This window comes from Platichthys flesus, chromosome 18 (genome assembly GCF_949316205.1).
Source record: "Platichthys flesus chromosome 18, fPlaFle2.1, whole genome shotgun sequence".
In the NCBI taxonomy this organism is placed as follows: domain Eukaryota; kingdom Metazoa; phylum Chordata; class Actinopteri; order Pleuronectiformes; family Pleuronectidae; genus Platichthys; species Platichthys flesus.
The window spans coordinates 7,607,070-7,625,407 of NC_084962.1; the positions used below are offsets into that span (position 1 = coordinate 7,607,070).

Below are 18,338 nucleotides of genomic sequence, written 5' to 3' on the forward strand. Positions count from 1 at the left end.
TTGTGTCATGGATTTTGTGGCCACACTTATGGAACAGTATTGCCCCATAAATATTGTATTATATATTCATCTCAGGATTGTTGATAACAAACGCCAGCAAAGTCCCACGCATGCATCTACTTTAGTGTTTACACCTCTGCATATATGTTTCTGTGTGAGTGTGTCGGTGCATGTTTATGTGTATCTATATGACTCTTTATGCATGCAAACACACACTCGGTCGTGCAAACAGAGTGTGTGTGCGTGGGTGGTTGGTTGGGTGTGTGTGTGTGGGTGGGGTGTGTGTGTGTGTGTGTGAATACTGTATGCACATAAAAAAGCAGTTGGGATGAATCAGGAGCTGCACATGTGGAAACACTTTGCGCAAGAAACAGTTTCCATGAGATCCATAATGAGGCAGGGCTGAGCTCTGATGTGGCTCCTCTCCTCGCCTCCCATCGGCTCCAGCGTGTGTGTGTATGTGTGTGGGACCGTGTGCGCGCGGACTTGTTGCGAGCGTGCACGTGCGAGAGCGAGCGAGCGAGCCGAGAGGGAGCCGCTCCATCTCACCCTCCGTTCCCTCTCTGCGCCTCATCCCTTTAAAAAATATCCCAAAAACCACTAACTGGCTGCGGCGAGCTTCGCGCTGGGCGCAGAGTTTAAGGAGAATAGGAGTCTCCCCCCCCCCCCCCCCCCACCACCACCACCGCCTCCCGCTCCCTCCCTCGCGTCTCCTCTCAGCGGTTCAGTCCAGCCATGGCGCTCTTATCATAAATCACCAGGCGTCTTCCGTGTCACCATGTCTGCTGCGAGAGGACAAGGGGGGTGTGGGGGGGTGGGGTGGGGGGGGGGAGGAGGGCGTGCAGTGTTTATGTGCAGGGGAGGAATTGTGAAGCCGGTTTGTCGCTAGCGTCAGATAGCATATGCTGCCAATTAGGGCCCTTTAAACTTCCTCTTTCAGCAACATCCGTTAGATTCGGATACAAATAGTAGGCGATTGTCTCAGCTGCTGATCTCACACCAGAGCGCCGCTGCTCGATAAACTCCTGACTGCTGCCTTTACCACTGGGACCCTTGTGATGGTGAGCCAAGTTCAGTTGTGTCAATCGGAAGGAAACCGGAAGTGAAGCATTGTCCAAATATTTGGGAGGATTTTGCGTCACTTTCAAATGAGCTGTCTGAACTTTTGCAACTGCTTCTTGGCGAATGCTGTGTATGTGCGTGGAGGGGGGGGGGGGGAAACAGTGTTTGCACTGGAGCATCCATATCAGCTGCTGCTCGTGCCTGTCGGTATGTTCTGTGGCTGGATACTGTTACTGCGCAGCCTGGCGAGGTGTCAACATGATCTGCGGAGATCTGAGAGCCTCAGTCACATCACTTAGGAGGCATTAAGCGCTCGAGGTGTGCGAGCGGGTGAGGGCGGGAGGTGATGGTTCTGGCCCTGTGCTTATGCGTGTGCACGTGCCGCTTTGAGAACAAAGCCCGGTGCTCGCGAGATGAAAGCTGAAGGGGGACTACGGGGCTAGTCGAAGCTGACAAGGCAGCTGGCTGGATTTTTAACCCTCTCTAATGCAGAGTCACACGGCCGCGTCGCGTAATCACTCACCCTCGCTCGCTCGCTCGGGGCGCATGCACGCACATACACACACACACACACACACACACACACACACACACACACACACACACACACACACACACACACACACACACACACACAGAGGGTGTAGTTACAAGGAAACAGAAGGAAAAAAAAGTCGAGCAGGAAAGAAAGCTCACATGGCAGTGAGTCAAACAGGTGTACGGGGGAGAAACTTGTCTGGCGGCACGTAAGGATGTTAAAGGAGGTTTCACATCGGGGGGGGGGAAAACAGAGACAAATTGGAACACAGATGCCACTGTTACGGCACAACAGATGACTGGCTAATGCGATTACCCAGAATGCCTTGTGAGAGTTCTGTATCGCTATAAAGACACTTTATTTGTCAGTCACGAGCCTGTTATTATCCCTGGGCCTGTTATTACCCCTACTCCTCTGGGATCAAAGGCTTGGAACGTGGAAAAAAGGAAACAATCGTTCTTTTCCCCCACTTTAAAGAAAAAGCGCCAGCCAACGCGATCCGCTCCGCTGTAAGACACTCGCGCTCTCACGACACGCTTCATTACTTGTGTTCATTTAGGAAAGAGATATGAGTATTTGTTTGTTTCTGCTTGTGAGTGTGAAAATGACCAGTGTGAGCGTCTTCCTCCCCCCTGATTACGGATGTCCTTCCCCTACAGTTATTAAAGAGAACGGCCCTTTAATTTGAGAGCAGGACTTTCGCGTTTAGATTTTGTAACGCCCACTCTAAACCCCAAATAGCCCCTCCTTGTGCTCGAACTGTTTGTTGGCAAAACGTTGTTGCTTGGACAAATTTCAAACACTTTTCTTATGCGTTTGGAAGTCTGTTAAGTTTCCCAACCAATAGAACGCCAGGGGTAGTGATGACGAATGAAATGATCCTGCCCTTGTTGTTGGTGCGTTAGCTTTACTTCTTCCCGTACGGGCGGTTTACTTTAAGCAGGTTCACACAGATGCTGTATTATAACACCGGCTCCCAGTCAGAAGCAATGCGAAACGAACACACAACGTGGCTTCAGTAAGAAAGTGTTATCTGGATTATTTAAGATTATTATTGAGATTATTTGCAGGTGAGACAGTCATAACAGGACAAGCGTGGCTTCACACAGTGGCAGAGAGGTGGTTCTACCTGGCAACCGTCGAGACACGTCGCTGATGGCAGGCAGGCCAGTGCCTCGGCTGGAGGAGAGGGGGGCGGTCGAGTGGACTGAGGGGGAAGCCATGGGACTCAGGTAGGACGGGTACGTCTGCTCATATGACCAGGGAGGAGAGGTCTGGGACTGACGAGGGTCTGATGGGGAGAAAAGGAGCGAGGGAGGAAAAGGAGAGGGAAAAACAGCCCAGAAAGGGAAAAAAACAGACAGGAAAAGAGAGAAAGAATAATTACCAGTGGCCCTTCATCATTGGTGTCCCCGGCTAAACCATGGATCAAACTGACAATAAGACACACAACAAACGCAGACATCGTTAGTGTCCCTGTTTCTACGTGCTCGTGTTCGGAGGTAAGTATCAGTTGGGCGAGTTATGCAACATCCTCTGTAATAACACATAATGTTTACTTTTGAAGAGAAGATCTTCCTGTTTGCCTTATAAAACATTGTGCTTGCAGCTGAGGCACAGAGAGCCTCGCTGGCACACACCCAGGGTGTACACACGCCGGCAGACTACCACGACAATAACCATCATGCACTCTTCAACGACGTGTCTGTACCGCGGCAGGCTATTGTGAAGACCGACTGACATTGCAATGTATGTCAGGTATTTTGAAGTGCTCTGATGTCGCAGTGGACTTATTTGTAGTGATTTAATGTCTCCGATTCTGTCGTCTGATTCACTGGATGTGCAATGTGAGTACAGGCCTGCTGTTGGATATTTCAAGTGAGGATGCTGGCTGTAATTGTTCTTCAACCCAGTTATTGCAATCACACAGTTGGTTTACTGTTTTGTGTTTCGTTTTCTTTGCAGGGTTAATTAACCAAAACAAGTTCCCCCTCATGCTATTTTTGCAGGAGCACAGTCGATGCAGCTCGTCATTGGCTTGTTGTTTCAGGGTGTTTTTGATCCTACTGCAGAATAATAACAGGAGACCGAAGCCAGACCATTCTGCAGCGCTGACACAGCACTGTGGAGATGGTGATTCAGTGATTCCCGGTCAGGGGTAATTGCAGCCCAGGAGGTGCTTCTGCAGTTGTCAGTGGTCAAATGGAAAGAGCTCAACTGAAAGTTACTTTCAGACATGCACTGTGCTCCGGGTAATCTCCTGACATTCTCCAAAGGGGCTGTATATGAGAATACAAGTGTCGGAGGGGGAGCATCCAGACTTTCCAGAGTTTCTCCTGCCAGCCCCCTAGTTTTTTAGAGATCATTATTACTATATATTCAGTAAAGTAAAATATTATAAAATAGCAACTTTAAATAAATATAGTTATGATATAGGTAGTGAAAAGGGCCAAGGCTAAAGTAAACAGCTTAAACTAATAGATAAATAAGTTCTTAAAAACAGCTAGATAGCAAGATACATTTTTGAACTACAATTGATTTCTAAATTAATGAATAAAACTGCTAAAATGTTTCTCTAAAAGTACTGTTTAATAATTAGTGAAAGATGATTTTAAAATGAAAGGGGGGGATGAATAGGGCAGTTAAAATAGCTGAATATAATGAATATAGAGCAGAAAAATGTATTAAAATGAAATGTAAAAATAGAGAAATCGATCACTGTTGAACCTCCAGCTTCTGCCACTCCACGATGGGGTAAATGAGACGGAGCCGTGGCCGTAAGTCTGACAACATCTTCTGGGGAATCACTCCTCTAAATTCAAAAATCTGCTCTTGGATCTAAAGTTTCCCCTCAGAACATCTTAACCTGAAAAACAGTTGACTCACATGGAATTTCTGCACAATCCAGTGTATAATACTCTCCACTCACCACTGCTAAGCTGCTTAACCATCCCGCAAATGATCCGCTAAGTAACCCTACAAAGCCGCGCCAGAGAGTAACTAAGAGACTAAATGACGACCTGTGACGAGCCTGCAGGAGTGCGGCCGATCGGGTAACGTCCTGAGCCACGGCAGATGGTGTTACCTTCGTGGATGTAACTGATAGGGAGTGATGGAGTAGAGAAAGACAGACGATCTTAGAGGCGATGTAACACCCTGAAGAGGGCGTTTCTGTGGCAGAAACCGCTGGGATGTACCCGATGGTCTCCAGTTGGGGTTTGATATTTCACCTCCCACTCAGCAAACGCTTTTGATTGTGACTCAGCTTGTGACTCAACCTGCTGGATAATTACTTAGAGCTCTTTGGGACACCAACGGCATTTGGCTCCAATGTTCCAATATTAATCAGAGTTTAAATAAGACTCCACCATGTAAGCAGCATTTTCTGAGGAACTTGTGATGTACATTGCAGAGGTCAGAGTTCAGAGAACAATCAGCTAATAGACTCAACGGTGTGGTTGCTTGCTGTTATGGTTCCAGAACCCAGTCTGCTCACCTGTTATCTGCGTCTGACCCTGCGGGTTGAAGGAGTTGGGCCCTGTGTTGAGATTTGGCCGAGGGCCCTGAGTGGGCACGGTGACCCTCACCCTCATCCTCTCCAGCTCACTGAGGCGGTCGGAGAAGAGGCCCGCCTTGGGAGGGTCCTCCAGCTTTTGACGATGCCCTGCAGACACAAAAAACAAGTTCTTCATTAGAGGACAAAGTCACAGACGGGAGACAAGCTATAATAAAAACACAAGGTGTTATTAGATTTATTAGACATCAGTGTTTACATTGTTATTACTTCTGTGAAGTTGCATGCAAAACATAATTTATCTCACTGATGACAATCCACTCTTTGTGATTAATGATCACATTTATTTTAGGTGTCTCAGCCAACAGCACGTCAGTAATACTTTCTGGTTTACTTTTAATGAGTCAGGCCTTCTGTGTGCCATACCTAACTTTGTAAACACAAGCTCAACAAAGACCAGCTCCTGGGAGTGGGATGCTACATCCTCCTAATTAACAAAGACTTTAATATTATATCAGCTTCTATGAGGGAAAAGAGAGAGTTAAGAGAGAGGGATCCCAAGAGTGAGAAATTGCATGTACGTAAGCTTTAACCTGAGGCTTCTTCCTAAGGTAAACACAAGCTCTCACGCCATTCCCCCATTATCCCCACAGGAGTCGTAACTTATGCCAAATCTATTTTACTTGTTCATTTCCTGCATTCCTCTGCTGATCATTTTACACCTTTTATATCCCTGATCCTATTTTAATCAGCCTTACAGGCCCATAACTCGGTTACAGTACACAGAGATCGTGCAGCCTTGTCTTATAATGGGAACCATCTCGAAACCTGCCCATGGGCCCAGGTGTAGACAGTCGTTTTTCAAAGGTGGAGTTAACACAGAGGCCTGTGCACACACGCAGTGACTGTGTCAGTGTGTCTGTCTGATCTCGCACTGGTTTTCTCTGTAAAGGTGGTAAAGTAAATATCAAACAGAGGTAGAGCAGAAACTCCTGATGTGCTTGGCACAGCTCCAGCTGGCTCAGGCAAAAACAACGAGCTTCTTCAGAATCCTGCTCAACCTGTCTGGGCTGGGAACAAAGGCCTGGCACTACACCTATAGAGCAAGGGTGGGTGTCATGGACGGAGCGGGAGACGGAAAGGAAAAGCAGAGGAGCGGAGAGAAGAGAAGAGGGAGGGGAGAAATCATCATTTGCTTTACTGAGGCATCATTATAAAGACCACAGAAAGCTGCTCGGTGTGGGTCCTTGTGGGCTAATAGTTTAACATGTGTACTAATAACCCCGTTCCCCAGCTGGGGAGCTTTCTAAGATACCTCCCTCTCTGTTTCTGCATATTTCCTGTCACTTTCACTGTCAAATTAAAACTAGAGGGGCACTCAGAGAGTACATAACTCCCCCAAGGCTTAACAGTCCCCTGATGAAACCACATTTCAATTCATTACATCGGAACTTTCATTTGCATCAAATGAAACACACACACATCAGTCCCCTAAACAAACATGCTTTCCTTCATCATGATCCATGAATTATTCTCTGAGAAATATATATATATATTCATAAATATTGAAAAACAACCTATCAGACAATTAAAGATAAAGTGGGTAAAAAATCTCTATCCGCCCCCTGATCCTGTCCATAGTCTTTGCCTCATCCTGCTTAAAAAGCAAACAAGTAAATGCTAATAAAACATTATCTCCTTGGAGGGCATGACAAAAACAAAGTCCTTTATAATCCGCCTCATCTTCTTCAGCGAAGCAATTTTCCACGACTGCAACATGTCAGCCCCAGAAATGCTTTCATAAACCATATGACTCTCCACAACAACTCAATTCATTCTGGAACAAATGTTTGGAATTTTAATAGCAAATACCGCTGCTGTGAAACGAGACATGAGAGTGGCGGCAGTGAGAAATCAGCCGGTGACAGACCATGATTTTTTATTGCGATGACGTTACTGGATTGGCATCATCCAGTTGAAAATAAACAGGCCATCTCATCAGCTGCTCCCTAACATAGCCGCTCTGGAACCTAAAATAATATCGGCTACTCGCAAACCTCTCCTCATTGAGGACTTTATAACAAAATTCAAGTCCATATTTCATTAGCAATATTTCTCCATCCTTCCTGTGGATAATTTGAACCTCTCGCTGGCGTTTATCATCTCTCTGCACAAGCGGTGCCCAGTCAATCATAGCGTTTCCATTTTCAACAGACCGAATTTCTATTCTAAAAAAGCCTCGGGACACAGTGCGGGCTTTGTGCGCGGGCCGTCTCCTAGTGATGGGAATAAATAGCAATGGGAGGCCGAGGGGAGACGGACACGAGGGGGGGTGGAGCGGCACATGGAGAAGAAGAGACCCTGATGACCAGTAAATTAAGAGCTCTCGATGGGTCAGGAGACACGAGCGCCGGGAAGAGTGCTGAGCACAGAGAACTGCAATGGTCCTAAAATACAGACAGATATTAACCTGTATATTTAAAAAGATGAAGACCATTCCGATGCCCACAACAAGTCATACTTAATGACACAGTGTCACTACCTGCCAGCTTCCACCCTGGACGATCATTCCGTCAAACACACCTATGGGATGCAACCGTGTTTTTTCTCCTCAAGGAATGCAGCATGTCAACCACCACATTAAGGACCACTTTACACTGCAAACAGCTCGTCCTCAACTCCATTAGTTTAGCAGGCCCTGACAGTAAATACAGTTTTTCATGGCTTAATTACACCTTTTAAATGACAACTGTTGCCAAACACAAGACGTCTCAGCTGTTTTATCGGAACCTTAGCAGGGCGGAGGAACGAGCCGGGGGTATTTAAAGGAGCGGGAAATGGCGGATGATTTCACTGCCGTAGGGAAAGTCCCTGAGATTCCCATCATCCCTGTGAAAACAGCGGAGATTTTTGATAGCGCCTGCCACTTCCCTGCCCAGCCAGCGGCCGGAAACATGGACAGATTCAGACCAGATGTGAGCACACACACACACACACACTGACACACACACACACACACACACCCATGAATGGATGCAAACAAAGTCTGCACATGCAATCATGCACATTTGCACATATGGATGGTGCATATACATGTGCGCACACACCCACATACACATACACACACACACACACACACACACACACACACACACACACTGACTTATAAAAGATTAACCATGATTAGATAACACCTCTGTCGATGGTATCTGTAATCACACAGTTTCTCGCTGATCCTGGAACAGTATTAGTTCAGCTGTCCAAGATACATATGTCTGGATTCAACTCAGCCCTGCTGATCTGATAACAGTTAGTAAGAGCATGTAGGCAAACAGACTATAAGTCTTGTGCAATTAATGGCAGCATTAGATTGGATCTGTGCCTGAGCGCAGACGTCTTTGATGGATGGTTATCTGCTGCTTCATATATCCCGGTTCAACATATTCCTCAAACAGCCCAGTTTCTTAATCTATGGGATGGCTCATGTTCGGGATCATTCATGTCAAGGGTTCCAAGGGCTAAAACATCTCAAGGAACTGTTTGACATTTTGTGAAATATGCTAATTCACTCTCTTGCCAAACGTTAGATGAGAAGATTAGAAAAATATGAAGCTTCAAGGGGGAAACAGCTCTCCTGGCTTTGCCTAAAGACAATAAAATTCATTTTATGTGCAAATTAAACAAACATACACAATGTGTTGATTAGTGAGGTTTAGAGGTGGTTGTAGGAGGATTTAGTTCCTTTTAGTCCGAGCCAGACAAGCTGTTTCCATTCTTTAACATCTCCGAGATACAGCTTCCTATTTACGTTCACCAAGAAGATGTTTCCACAATGTCGACCTACTTCTTTTAAGTACCGCCTCCCCCCCATTGACACATCAAGTTTCAGCTAACGTCGTAGACACGTCAATGGGAAATTCTCCTGCCTGCTGCCTGACTAAGTAACACGTGAGGAAAATGCGGAGTGCCAGAAAATCCTGTATAAATGGGATAATTTATAAATTTTGTGTCACGTCATGCCCTCGAAGCCCTTCAGGCTGGTTTATGATCACTGGGTGAGCTCAAATGAGTGTATCTTTGGGGCTGATTCAGAAAACCCCCCCTGCTCATGGAGCCAGAGTTGAATCAGCCAGTCTGTGTTTGTATGCATATGTGTGTGTGTGTGTGTGTCAGTCATCTAACGGTGGAGCAGCCAGTAAAGTCGATGAATGAATGCACTGGGTCCATATTTCACTTTTTTATTCGGGAGCCCTCACAGTGGTCATGTTGTTTTTTGCGAACGGTCAGAAACAATGAATTATTTCAGGTGGCAATCTGAAGCTGGCAGAGGCCGGCTCGGGGGGGAAAAGGGCATGGGCTGGTGACAGCCAGACGCCCGCCTACCATGGGGGTCTGGTAAGAGAGAGGAGAGTGAGAGAGGGAAGAAAATAATAGAAACAGAAATGGAAAAAAATGTGAAAGAGGGAGAGATGGGAAAGGAGGCATGGGAGATGAGGCAGCAAGCGAAGGAGAGAAGGAGAAAGAGGGAGCCAGGCTGTCGTGGAGCGCTGCCAGCCGTCTGTGTGGTCCATGCGTTCCAGCCTGGAGGAAGCAAGCCAGGCGAGAGAAGGGCGCACACAAACACACACACACACACACACACACACACACACAGCTATTCTCAGAGGTGATACATTTATTGAAAGAAAAAATACTTTGTATTCACACATTTTATCTTATTGTCTGTAGTTTAAAGGGCACACACAGTCGTGTGTGTGGTTTTCAGACAGTGTCCCTCTGCACCTCTCCTCTCACATTTAAGCGTTTTGATTCAGAACAGGGAAGAACAAATCCCTCAGAGATGTTTTCGTTGGAAGTCAGAGTCGACCAATCAGAGCCAACTCCATTCTTAACCTTTATCTCTTTTTCTACATTATAGTCATTATGCATCATATTTGCTTTCTGCTTCTCTTCCTAGTTCTTTATTCATTCGTCTCTCTCTCTCTCTCTCTCTCCCTCTCTCTCTCTCTCTCTCTCTCTCTCTCTCTCTCTCTCTCTCTCTCTCTCTCCCTGCCTCCCACTGAATGATTTTGTGTTTTGCGTTGTAGAGGCCTTGGCACCTCTTCAAGGAACTTCATGAGACATTCAACTGACTGACTGCCTCTGGAAAAGCCTGAAGTCTTTTTTTTCCTCTTCTTTCTTTTTCCCCCCTCCTCCCTCCCTCCCTTCGTCTTTTCATTCCTTTTCCTCCTGATGTTTGGGTGAGTTTTATTTGTCCGGGTCCCATTGTTAAAAGCTGCTCCGAGCAAGGCAGCAGCAGATAGGTGGGTGTGTGTCTGTGTGTCTATGTCTGTGACGGACAAAAGACTACTGACTCTTCTAAAATCCCCTTTAATTACTATTGATGCAGTACAAAAGCATATTCTATTTTTTGGACAGATTGCTGGAGGCAGTCGCTGACAAGGCATGACAATCCACAGACATAAAGTGACTCATATTACTGTACATAATTCAAGAAAATTAAATGATAGCTATCTGACATCATCTAAATATTGTTGAAGAATGTAATTAGCATCTGTGCGGATCTTAGCATTTAGTTTTGAGCACAAACGTACTTTGTAAGAAATAAAGCATTTGGCCTTACAGCAGGTAATTGCACCCTACGAGTGCATGTAACAGCCCCTGTGTGTCAGGACTATGTTCGTCGGCCCGTTTGGTGATAACAGACATGTTAATGGTAGGATCTCACTTACTAAAATATTTCTAGCTTGGCAGTGTGATGGCAGTCTTATTTCAGGAGTTTTAATAGGGTGCTGCCTGGCAACCACTCCAATAAAGCTGCTTAGGTGTGTGGGTGTATGTCTGAGGGCATGAAGTGGAAACATGCATCATCCTCTTCTGCCTATTTACTTTGTGGTGCACCACAAGGCTCTGCTTTAGACGCACTATTGTTTTCTCTTTAAAAGGAGACATTATTGTCAAATATAATATTAATCTTTGGAACTCTTTGGCTTTGTCTTGAATCAGATCTTACTTGAGAGGTCTTTCATGGTTCATGTTAATGCACACGACACCCAAATGTATGTATCAATAACTCCTTGAATTAATGGGGATTTTCTCACGCTTCACTGAGATTAAGATTCAAGATTCAAGATTCAAGATTCAAGATTCAAGATTCAAGATTCAAGATTCAAGATTCAAGATTCAAGATTTGTCAAATTAGGTGCTAGATGTGCAAAACTTTTCTTCAGCAAAACCTAAAGATAATCTTTACTTTTCCAAACTTCACTCACTACATACACTCATGACAACCTTGGCTGTCCCTGCTAAAGTTAGGAAGGTTGTACAGTCCTTCTTTTCTCTCTTCTTTTCTACATTTTTGGGATCAAAAACCAGATCTCTTTTCTCCTCTAGAGACCTGGAGAAATGTATCCACTTTTAATCCCATTACTGTAACTCAGCTTAGTTCTTAAATTAATTTCAGAATTTTTTGAGAAAATTACTGATCACATTTTGGGTTAAATTAGGTCCAGGACCCAAAATACATCTTTCAACTTCTAACACTTTGTGAGCTGGTCCACTGCATGAGCTCTGGTAAGGGATTCCTGCCTGGTCAAAGGTCCAGACAAGTTACAAGACTTGATGGAGAGTTTGCTGAGTGGGGTCCACAGCTTTGAAATTCCTCACTAACACAACTTGACTAACAAGACCTGCTGGCTGCACAAAGTCACTATGCATGCATTTTCAAGCTCATCATTTCTTGCCTGCTATTATTCGTATTTTCTAGTGCAAGTTCACATTTCATTTCATTTTTCCCTCTGTCTTTTAATTTTTGTGAGAATGAGCGATGGTATAAAGATCTGCATGAGTAAATATTGTGTGTACGTGTATGTTTGAGTATGGGTGGTTGCCAATGGGTTTCTTAAACCACTAATATTGTCTGCAGACCTGTGAGTAACCAGGGCCTCTTCACCAGACTGGTTAACACCCTGACCAAAACCGAACCAAAACACGACCCCCTTTCCTGAGTCCAGAACCCCCCAGACCCAGCAGCTTGAAACACCTGAGACCATGCCTGACCGCTAACCTTCACCACTGACGGACAACACACACACGACCCAGATCTACGTAAAGTAACCACTGCAATATGCTGCAGCAAGACACCGTACGTGTGACTCCATAATGTTTTTTGTCACCTCCTATGTTTGTCTGTCAACAATTAACCATAATGAGAACACTGGGTTTGGACAGAAAGCCTTGTATATTGTGTTAATACAGCTCAGCTATTATCGCTCAGGAAGTTAGTCTCAGCTGGCTGCAGCCACCTTAAGGAGCAGCTGAAAGGAGACAGAAACACCTATAAAAGCATATTGGTTTAAGCAGCCACTCCCTGTCTATTAGCTCAAAATGACATTTAATGAGGCCTATTAGTTTTGCTCCAAATCAGCAGTGTGGTTACACTAGACACTAGCCTGATGACATCAATAACACACACACACACTGTCTCTGAAATGTTATGTTTCTGCACACATGCAGACACAGGCGCTGGGCGACAGAAATACATGCTTCGACAATCCTATTTTCATGAGCAAACAGACATGCACATGCCTACATGCATGAACACACACGCACACGTCCACAAACACACTTGTTGAGTTGTTGGTGCAGTGGCGAACCACAGGGTAACCAAGAGCTGTCAAGCGATTAAGCACAATGTGAACCACAGAAACCGAGTTAGCCTCCTGCTAATAGCACAGTGGCCAGAGGGACTTGACTAACCACTTACCATACTCACACACACACAAACACACACACACACACACACACACACACACACACACACACACACACACACACACAAACATATGATCATACCACAGATCTTTAAACTAGGCCTCACTGATATTCGTCACTCTAACCAACCAATTAATTAGTTAAAGCTCGATGCCACAGTTCAGAGATATGAGCCCCCTTCATTCATGGGTGGTCCATCTTTATTCCCCCTCTTATATTAGATGAGGAACCCCTGGGGGAAAATGACATCCCTCAGGAAGACTCATATGGCTACCATACGTCTTATCAAACACATTTACACAAAATTTCCTTCCTGAACGAGGCACCCGCAACCACGCGAGTCATTAACAGGGAGCAAAAGTGTCAGAAAACACTCAACAAAAACAGAGAGTGGTGATCTATTTGAGCTTTTCACACCGATCTGCAGCCCAAATTGAAATCCAATGTTATTGTCAGTGTATTTTCCACAAACAACTCAGTGTTTTTACAGCGCAGGGCCACAGAGTGCCAGTGTATGTCAACTTTAAGACAGCCTACTGTTCTTTCTCTGTGTGGACCTCTCCCTTAGGGGCCCAGTGTACCACAGGCCTCCTAATTACCCACTCGTTTAACACAAAATAGAGCTGTAATGGCCGACAAAGCCCCCCATGTGTCAATGAAGCGTTCACAGATTGAATCGCAGTCCTGGAGACAGCCGGTGCTCTCAGCTCTGAGGCCTCCTCCGTGCTGAAACGTGGAGGAGGGCTTGAGAGGGCACATGTGTGTTTTGCCACCCTCTGAACTCGGCTTAATGACCCTTGAGATTGAGACGTGTTTTGGCTGTAGTTTCTGGGTAAATTACACCGGCGCTGCAATTCTGACCACTTAACGGCGAACTAAAGAAGTTCAGGGGTTACGTATGATGACATGGTCTTTATTGCTTAAATGACTGTCTTGAGACTGAAGTTAAAACACACAAACTTTAACTTTAAAGCTTCCTACCAGACCACAAATTGAACAAATACAAGGGAAGAACAGTGGATAGAAGTGCAAAGTCTCCTCCCCTCACCTGACACCATCAGATGTAGTGCTGCCTATATGTTGTTAAGTGTCTCAGTCTAACATCCATTAAGGCTTTATGAAAAGACTTTGTTGAGACCATCTTCAGCTCTTCTAAATAAATCCTCGTTCCGGCTCATCTGCTCGCCACCAAACAACAGGACTTGTTTGAAAGTCATCTGAAGGGGGACGGCAGATGCACAGGAAATGCTTTTGATCAAACAACATGGCTCAAGAGCGCCGAGCGACGGAGGGGAAATAGTGGGTGTGATTGTGAGTACATGTGCGTTTGAGGACAAGCATGTGCCTTTGTTGCTTGGTGCGTGTTGATGAGCACTGCATGTCTATTGTGTGAGGCGGTTTTTGGCACCGAGGGCAGATTTCCTACAACAGAGACTGATGCTGGTACTAATCCGACTGTCTCCCAGCTCCTCTGTGTCTCTGTGCGTCCTGGTGCCACATGTGATGGGGGCCGCCGGGCGGGTATGATGAATATGTTTCTCTTCTTTTTTTCTTTTTCTTTTTTATGAATAGGGAGGAGGATTTTGGGAAACAGCTGCATGCCAGACCAGTTGGCACTGACGGTTATAGTAAAGTTTTTTTTTCCTCCTCAGTTGTTTTTATATGGCCCATTAAAAGGAGCTGATGCTAGCACTCTGCTACCCAGTGTACCCTCTCGGGAATATTCTGCCTCGCGTTTCGTTCCTCTTCCTTTTCTCAAACTGTCACATGGGAGGCTAAGCTGTTTTTTCACTGGTCAGGGGTCAACTTAAATAGAAGTTGATTACTTATTAGCACAATCACAACTTCAGAATAAGTTTATTTTGTTAATTAAGCCGTTTTATTACACTCTCATCGTTTGAGCTGCCATTGGCTAGCTGCACAGTCAGACACACCCACAGCTAAGTTAAAAGGACAAGCTAAGAAAAACAACTATGTCTGTACCAAAAGTTTTTAGGGTCTTTGAAGGAAGCTTTTAGAAAAATTTAACACAATTACACTGATGATGTCATCATGTTTATCTCAGCTTGGTCTTGAGGCTTTCTTTAAAATCTCGAGGCGTGGCCCTCGACTGAAGTGGGAATTTACAAGGCAGAAAGGGTCTAACTAAATACGCTGTTGTGGTGCATTGTGGGGAATGTAGGAAGCAGTGTACTGGAGATTGACCCACAGAGGCGCTAATAAAAATAAGCATAATGTAGACTCCTAATGCTTTGATTTTAAACAGACTTTTTGCATCTCTGAGTCCCCAAGCTTCATGTATGTTCACCCTCTCAAGGCACATTACAAAGATGAAATATGGATCATGCATACTCCCATAGTGTATTAGCGTGCAGTTGTACTCACTCCTGGGCTCACGCGGTCCGTCCACGGTGACTTTTATGGCTCGGTGGTAAGTGGCCACTTGTGGTGGGTTACTGAATACTGTGATTGTCAGCATGAAGCTCTTGCCTGTGGTGACATCAAACAACATCAAATGACATACCATCTGCAGAGACAATGACCTGCATTCATTGCTAAACCATCCCTAAGTCACAAGTGTGGTTGTGATCACATAATAGCCAATACAAACTGGGGAAAATTGACTTTTAGAGGACAGACAATATTGGCTGTTTGAGAGGCTCTATTTAGGCTTTTTGGCAGAGCCTTAATGGAATATTAACCAGAGGAGACAGTATATTGTTATCCACAGTTTCTCCCTGGCTAACGCCGTTTGAGTGGGCGAGAGGCATTTTAATAGTCACTTCCTTTCCCGATAATCCCCAGCAGTTGCTGCCTTGGGGGTTAAGTGTGTCTCTGTGCAAGTGTGCATGTTCCTTTGTGTGTGCACGAGGAATGCTATGAATCAGAACGCAGCAGCCAAGTCAGCAGCAGCATTCACGTATGAGGTATGCAGACGCGTCCAGTAACCAAGGCTACGAGAAGCAAACTGGAGGGGGGGGGGGAGGGGGGGCAGGTAGCTACAGCGACCCATCGGAGCAGCTGTCCATTCAGTCGCAGGCATCCACCCGCCTGCATCCGCATCCTCTTCCGTTCCACATTGCAGCTCACTCTAAACATGCCTTTCACGGCAGCCCTAAGATAAGTCGGGGAGATAGCTCATCACAGATGCAACAGGTGTCCCACACACCTGGCGGGAGGGCCATGTGGGCGCAGCAGAGCCAGTGATCTGCGATAACAGTGGGACACCCCCTGCGCTCCCTCCCATCATCGCTGCTGTCATGTGCTACCTGCGATCTAATTTGGGCTCAGTGTCAAACAAGCCTGTTCACTAGCACACTATTAAGCCTAATGATGTTATCAACAGTATCCGATTACTCTGTGTCACCTGTCCTATCCCTCCAAGCTGTCATCAAGCAGTGGCACCGTTTCCACCTTATACAACTGTAACTATCAGTCTTATCCTTCTCTGCTTGCTCCCCCCTCCTCTTTATAGACAACCTTCAGTTATCTAACATCCTATCAGTTTGCTCTGTTTGTACTTATCTCCGTCGTGGCCAGGTATTCATTTCAGACACCTTGTACTCTGATCCCCCCCTGGCTCCTTTGTCACTTCCTGTCACTAGATTCTGTGTCACAGCAAAGGGACGCACGCAAGTTCTCCGTGGCAACACGTTCCAGCCACCGTGCCTCATCTCTTCTCTAAACTTTTGTCACCCCTCACCCCTCTTGACTCCCACCTCCTGCATGCCTTATAGACAGCAAACTGACAGGAAAAGTCAGTGTTAGAGCTGCTGACAGCTCTTATCACCATCAACTTATTATTGGTGACAGTTTTCTATGAGACTTGTAAACAATTAAAAGACTCATAGAAACTGTTTCCATAAAGTTTGGAAATGGCGAGTGAGCATCACAGCCTACGTGCCATAAATAAAATGATTAAGCATCAAGATGGTGAGCGTTGCAACCAGTCACTTGGGTAATGTCAAATATTCAGGGAATTCCATTTGGTCTAATAGCAGTGTGCCTCTGCAGCGCTGCCTTACAGCCTGGGGATATGTGCAGAGCGATCAGCTGCGGGGCTGCAGCACCACCCAACATGTTTATAAGCCTGACTTGAACTGGGTCATGTCAGGTGAACGTTTTATGAAGTGGATGAATAAAAGCCTTGTTTCTCCTTATCAGAGCAACACTTTCTTCTGCAGCTGATGCTGGACTCACACATATCCCGTCTTTGTCCTTGGTATTGTTTCTTAACCTAGAGGGCAAATATACCAAGAAGGAGAAAGAGGCTTGTCTGTTTCACCTCGGTTAAAAGATAAAAAACAAGATGAAGGATCCTCCTTTTAAAGCAAAATGAGTGGCAGGAAGATGACTCGCCACTCTAAGGAGACGGGCGGTGGGATTTGAGCTACGAGTTGGAGAGATCATTATGTGGTTGCCACGTAGGGAATGTGACCACTAATCCACACCACTGAACCTAATAGCTCCTCTGACTAATAGAAGTGTACAGGGGAAGGAGCACAGTGTTTCAGGCCTCACCTCTGCCACTGCGACCCACGAAGCGGAGGTCGTTGAACCGCGCTACCTGGTTCTTCATCACCCCCGAGGCGTTCCGCAGCTCGGCGGAGTAGTTCTCATCGTTTCCCGCCATTACCGTGACAACAGTCCCATCAGTTACGTCTCCCAGGGCGACCACCTGTCGGTGGGCACAAAGGCCAAAAATTAGGCAAGAACTTTTATCACAGTTCTGACAAGACTTTACACACTTGTCGTAAGGCCAAACTCTGGTTAACTATATCACTACACAACAAACTGCAATATATTCTCTCCCTCTCATGGTTAAAGGAAATACAAAAAAATTCTGTCAGTTAAAAGCCAAAAGCTGAGTGAAACCAAACATTCGTTTCATTCCCGGTTTCATCTGGCTAATGTGACAGACTTGTTTTACATCATGTCCCCCCCCCCCCCCCCCCCCACACACACACACACACACACCCTCCCCCAATGATGTTGATAAATGGATTTAATTTCAATCTACCAAAGCTGCTTGATATCGTGATGAATGTGATTACGTGAAACACTCTTCAAATACTTGTCTTAAATAACAAAACAAAGAAAAGCAGTGAGGCCCTCGTGTTGTCATTCAGATGCCTGGACGCAGATAAAAGAGCTCGAGCAGGCCCGAGCAGCAATAATTACAGAGCCGTCGCAATGAGAACCGTTAAATAACACACATATATTTTTAAGTGACAGATTTGATTTGAAGCCTAAGCTACAGCTACAAATTTCCACTGTGGTGTGTCTCTGATCCAGACTTTTAAATAATATCTGTCAAGTAATTAATGGGGCCTCCTCCGTGAAATATCAGTCAGTCAACAGAGGCCTGCAATATATAAACAAATATATAACTACATCTAATAATGGACATTTTCTGCCGTTGATTTTCAGCACATTAGATGTTCAACATGT

General features: G+C 45.5%; 1 protein-coding gene across 4 annotated transcripts in view; it reads right to left on the reverse strand.

Moving 5' to 3' along the window:
• The window catches only part of runx2b (RUNX family transcription factor 2b), a 40,025-nt gene that overhangs the window by 3,490 nt on the left and 18,197 nt on the right, over positions 1-18,338 (reverse strand). For 3 of the 4 annotated variants that reach the window (XM_062412053.1, XM_062412055.1, XM_062412054.1), the window contains 4 exons: positions 17,409-17,565; positions 15,273-15,377; positions 5,097-5,264; positions 2,730-2,891 (listed from right to left, as the gene is read on the reverse strand). In XM_062412053.1, coding sequence (XP_062268037.1) covers positions 2,730-2,891; positions 5,097-5,264; positions 15,273-15,377; positions 17,409-17,565 — 592 coding nt within the window. The remainder of the gene's footprint in view (positions 1-2,729; positions 2,892-5,096; positions 5,265-15,272; positions 15,378-17,408; positions 17,566-18,338) is intronic. The other variant, XM_062412056.1, reaches the window with a different exon arrangement.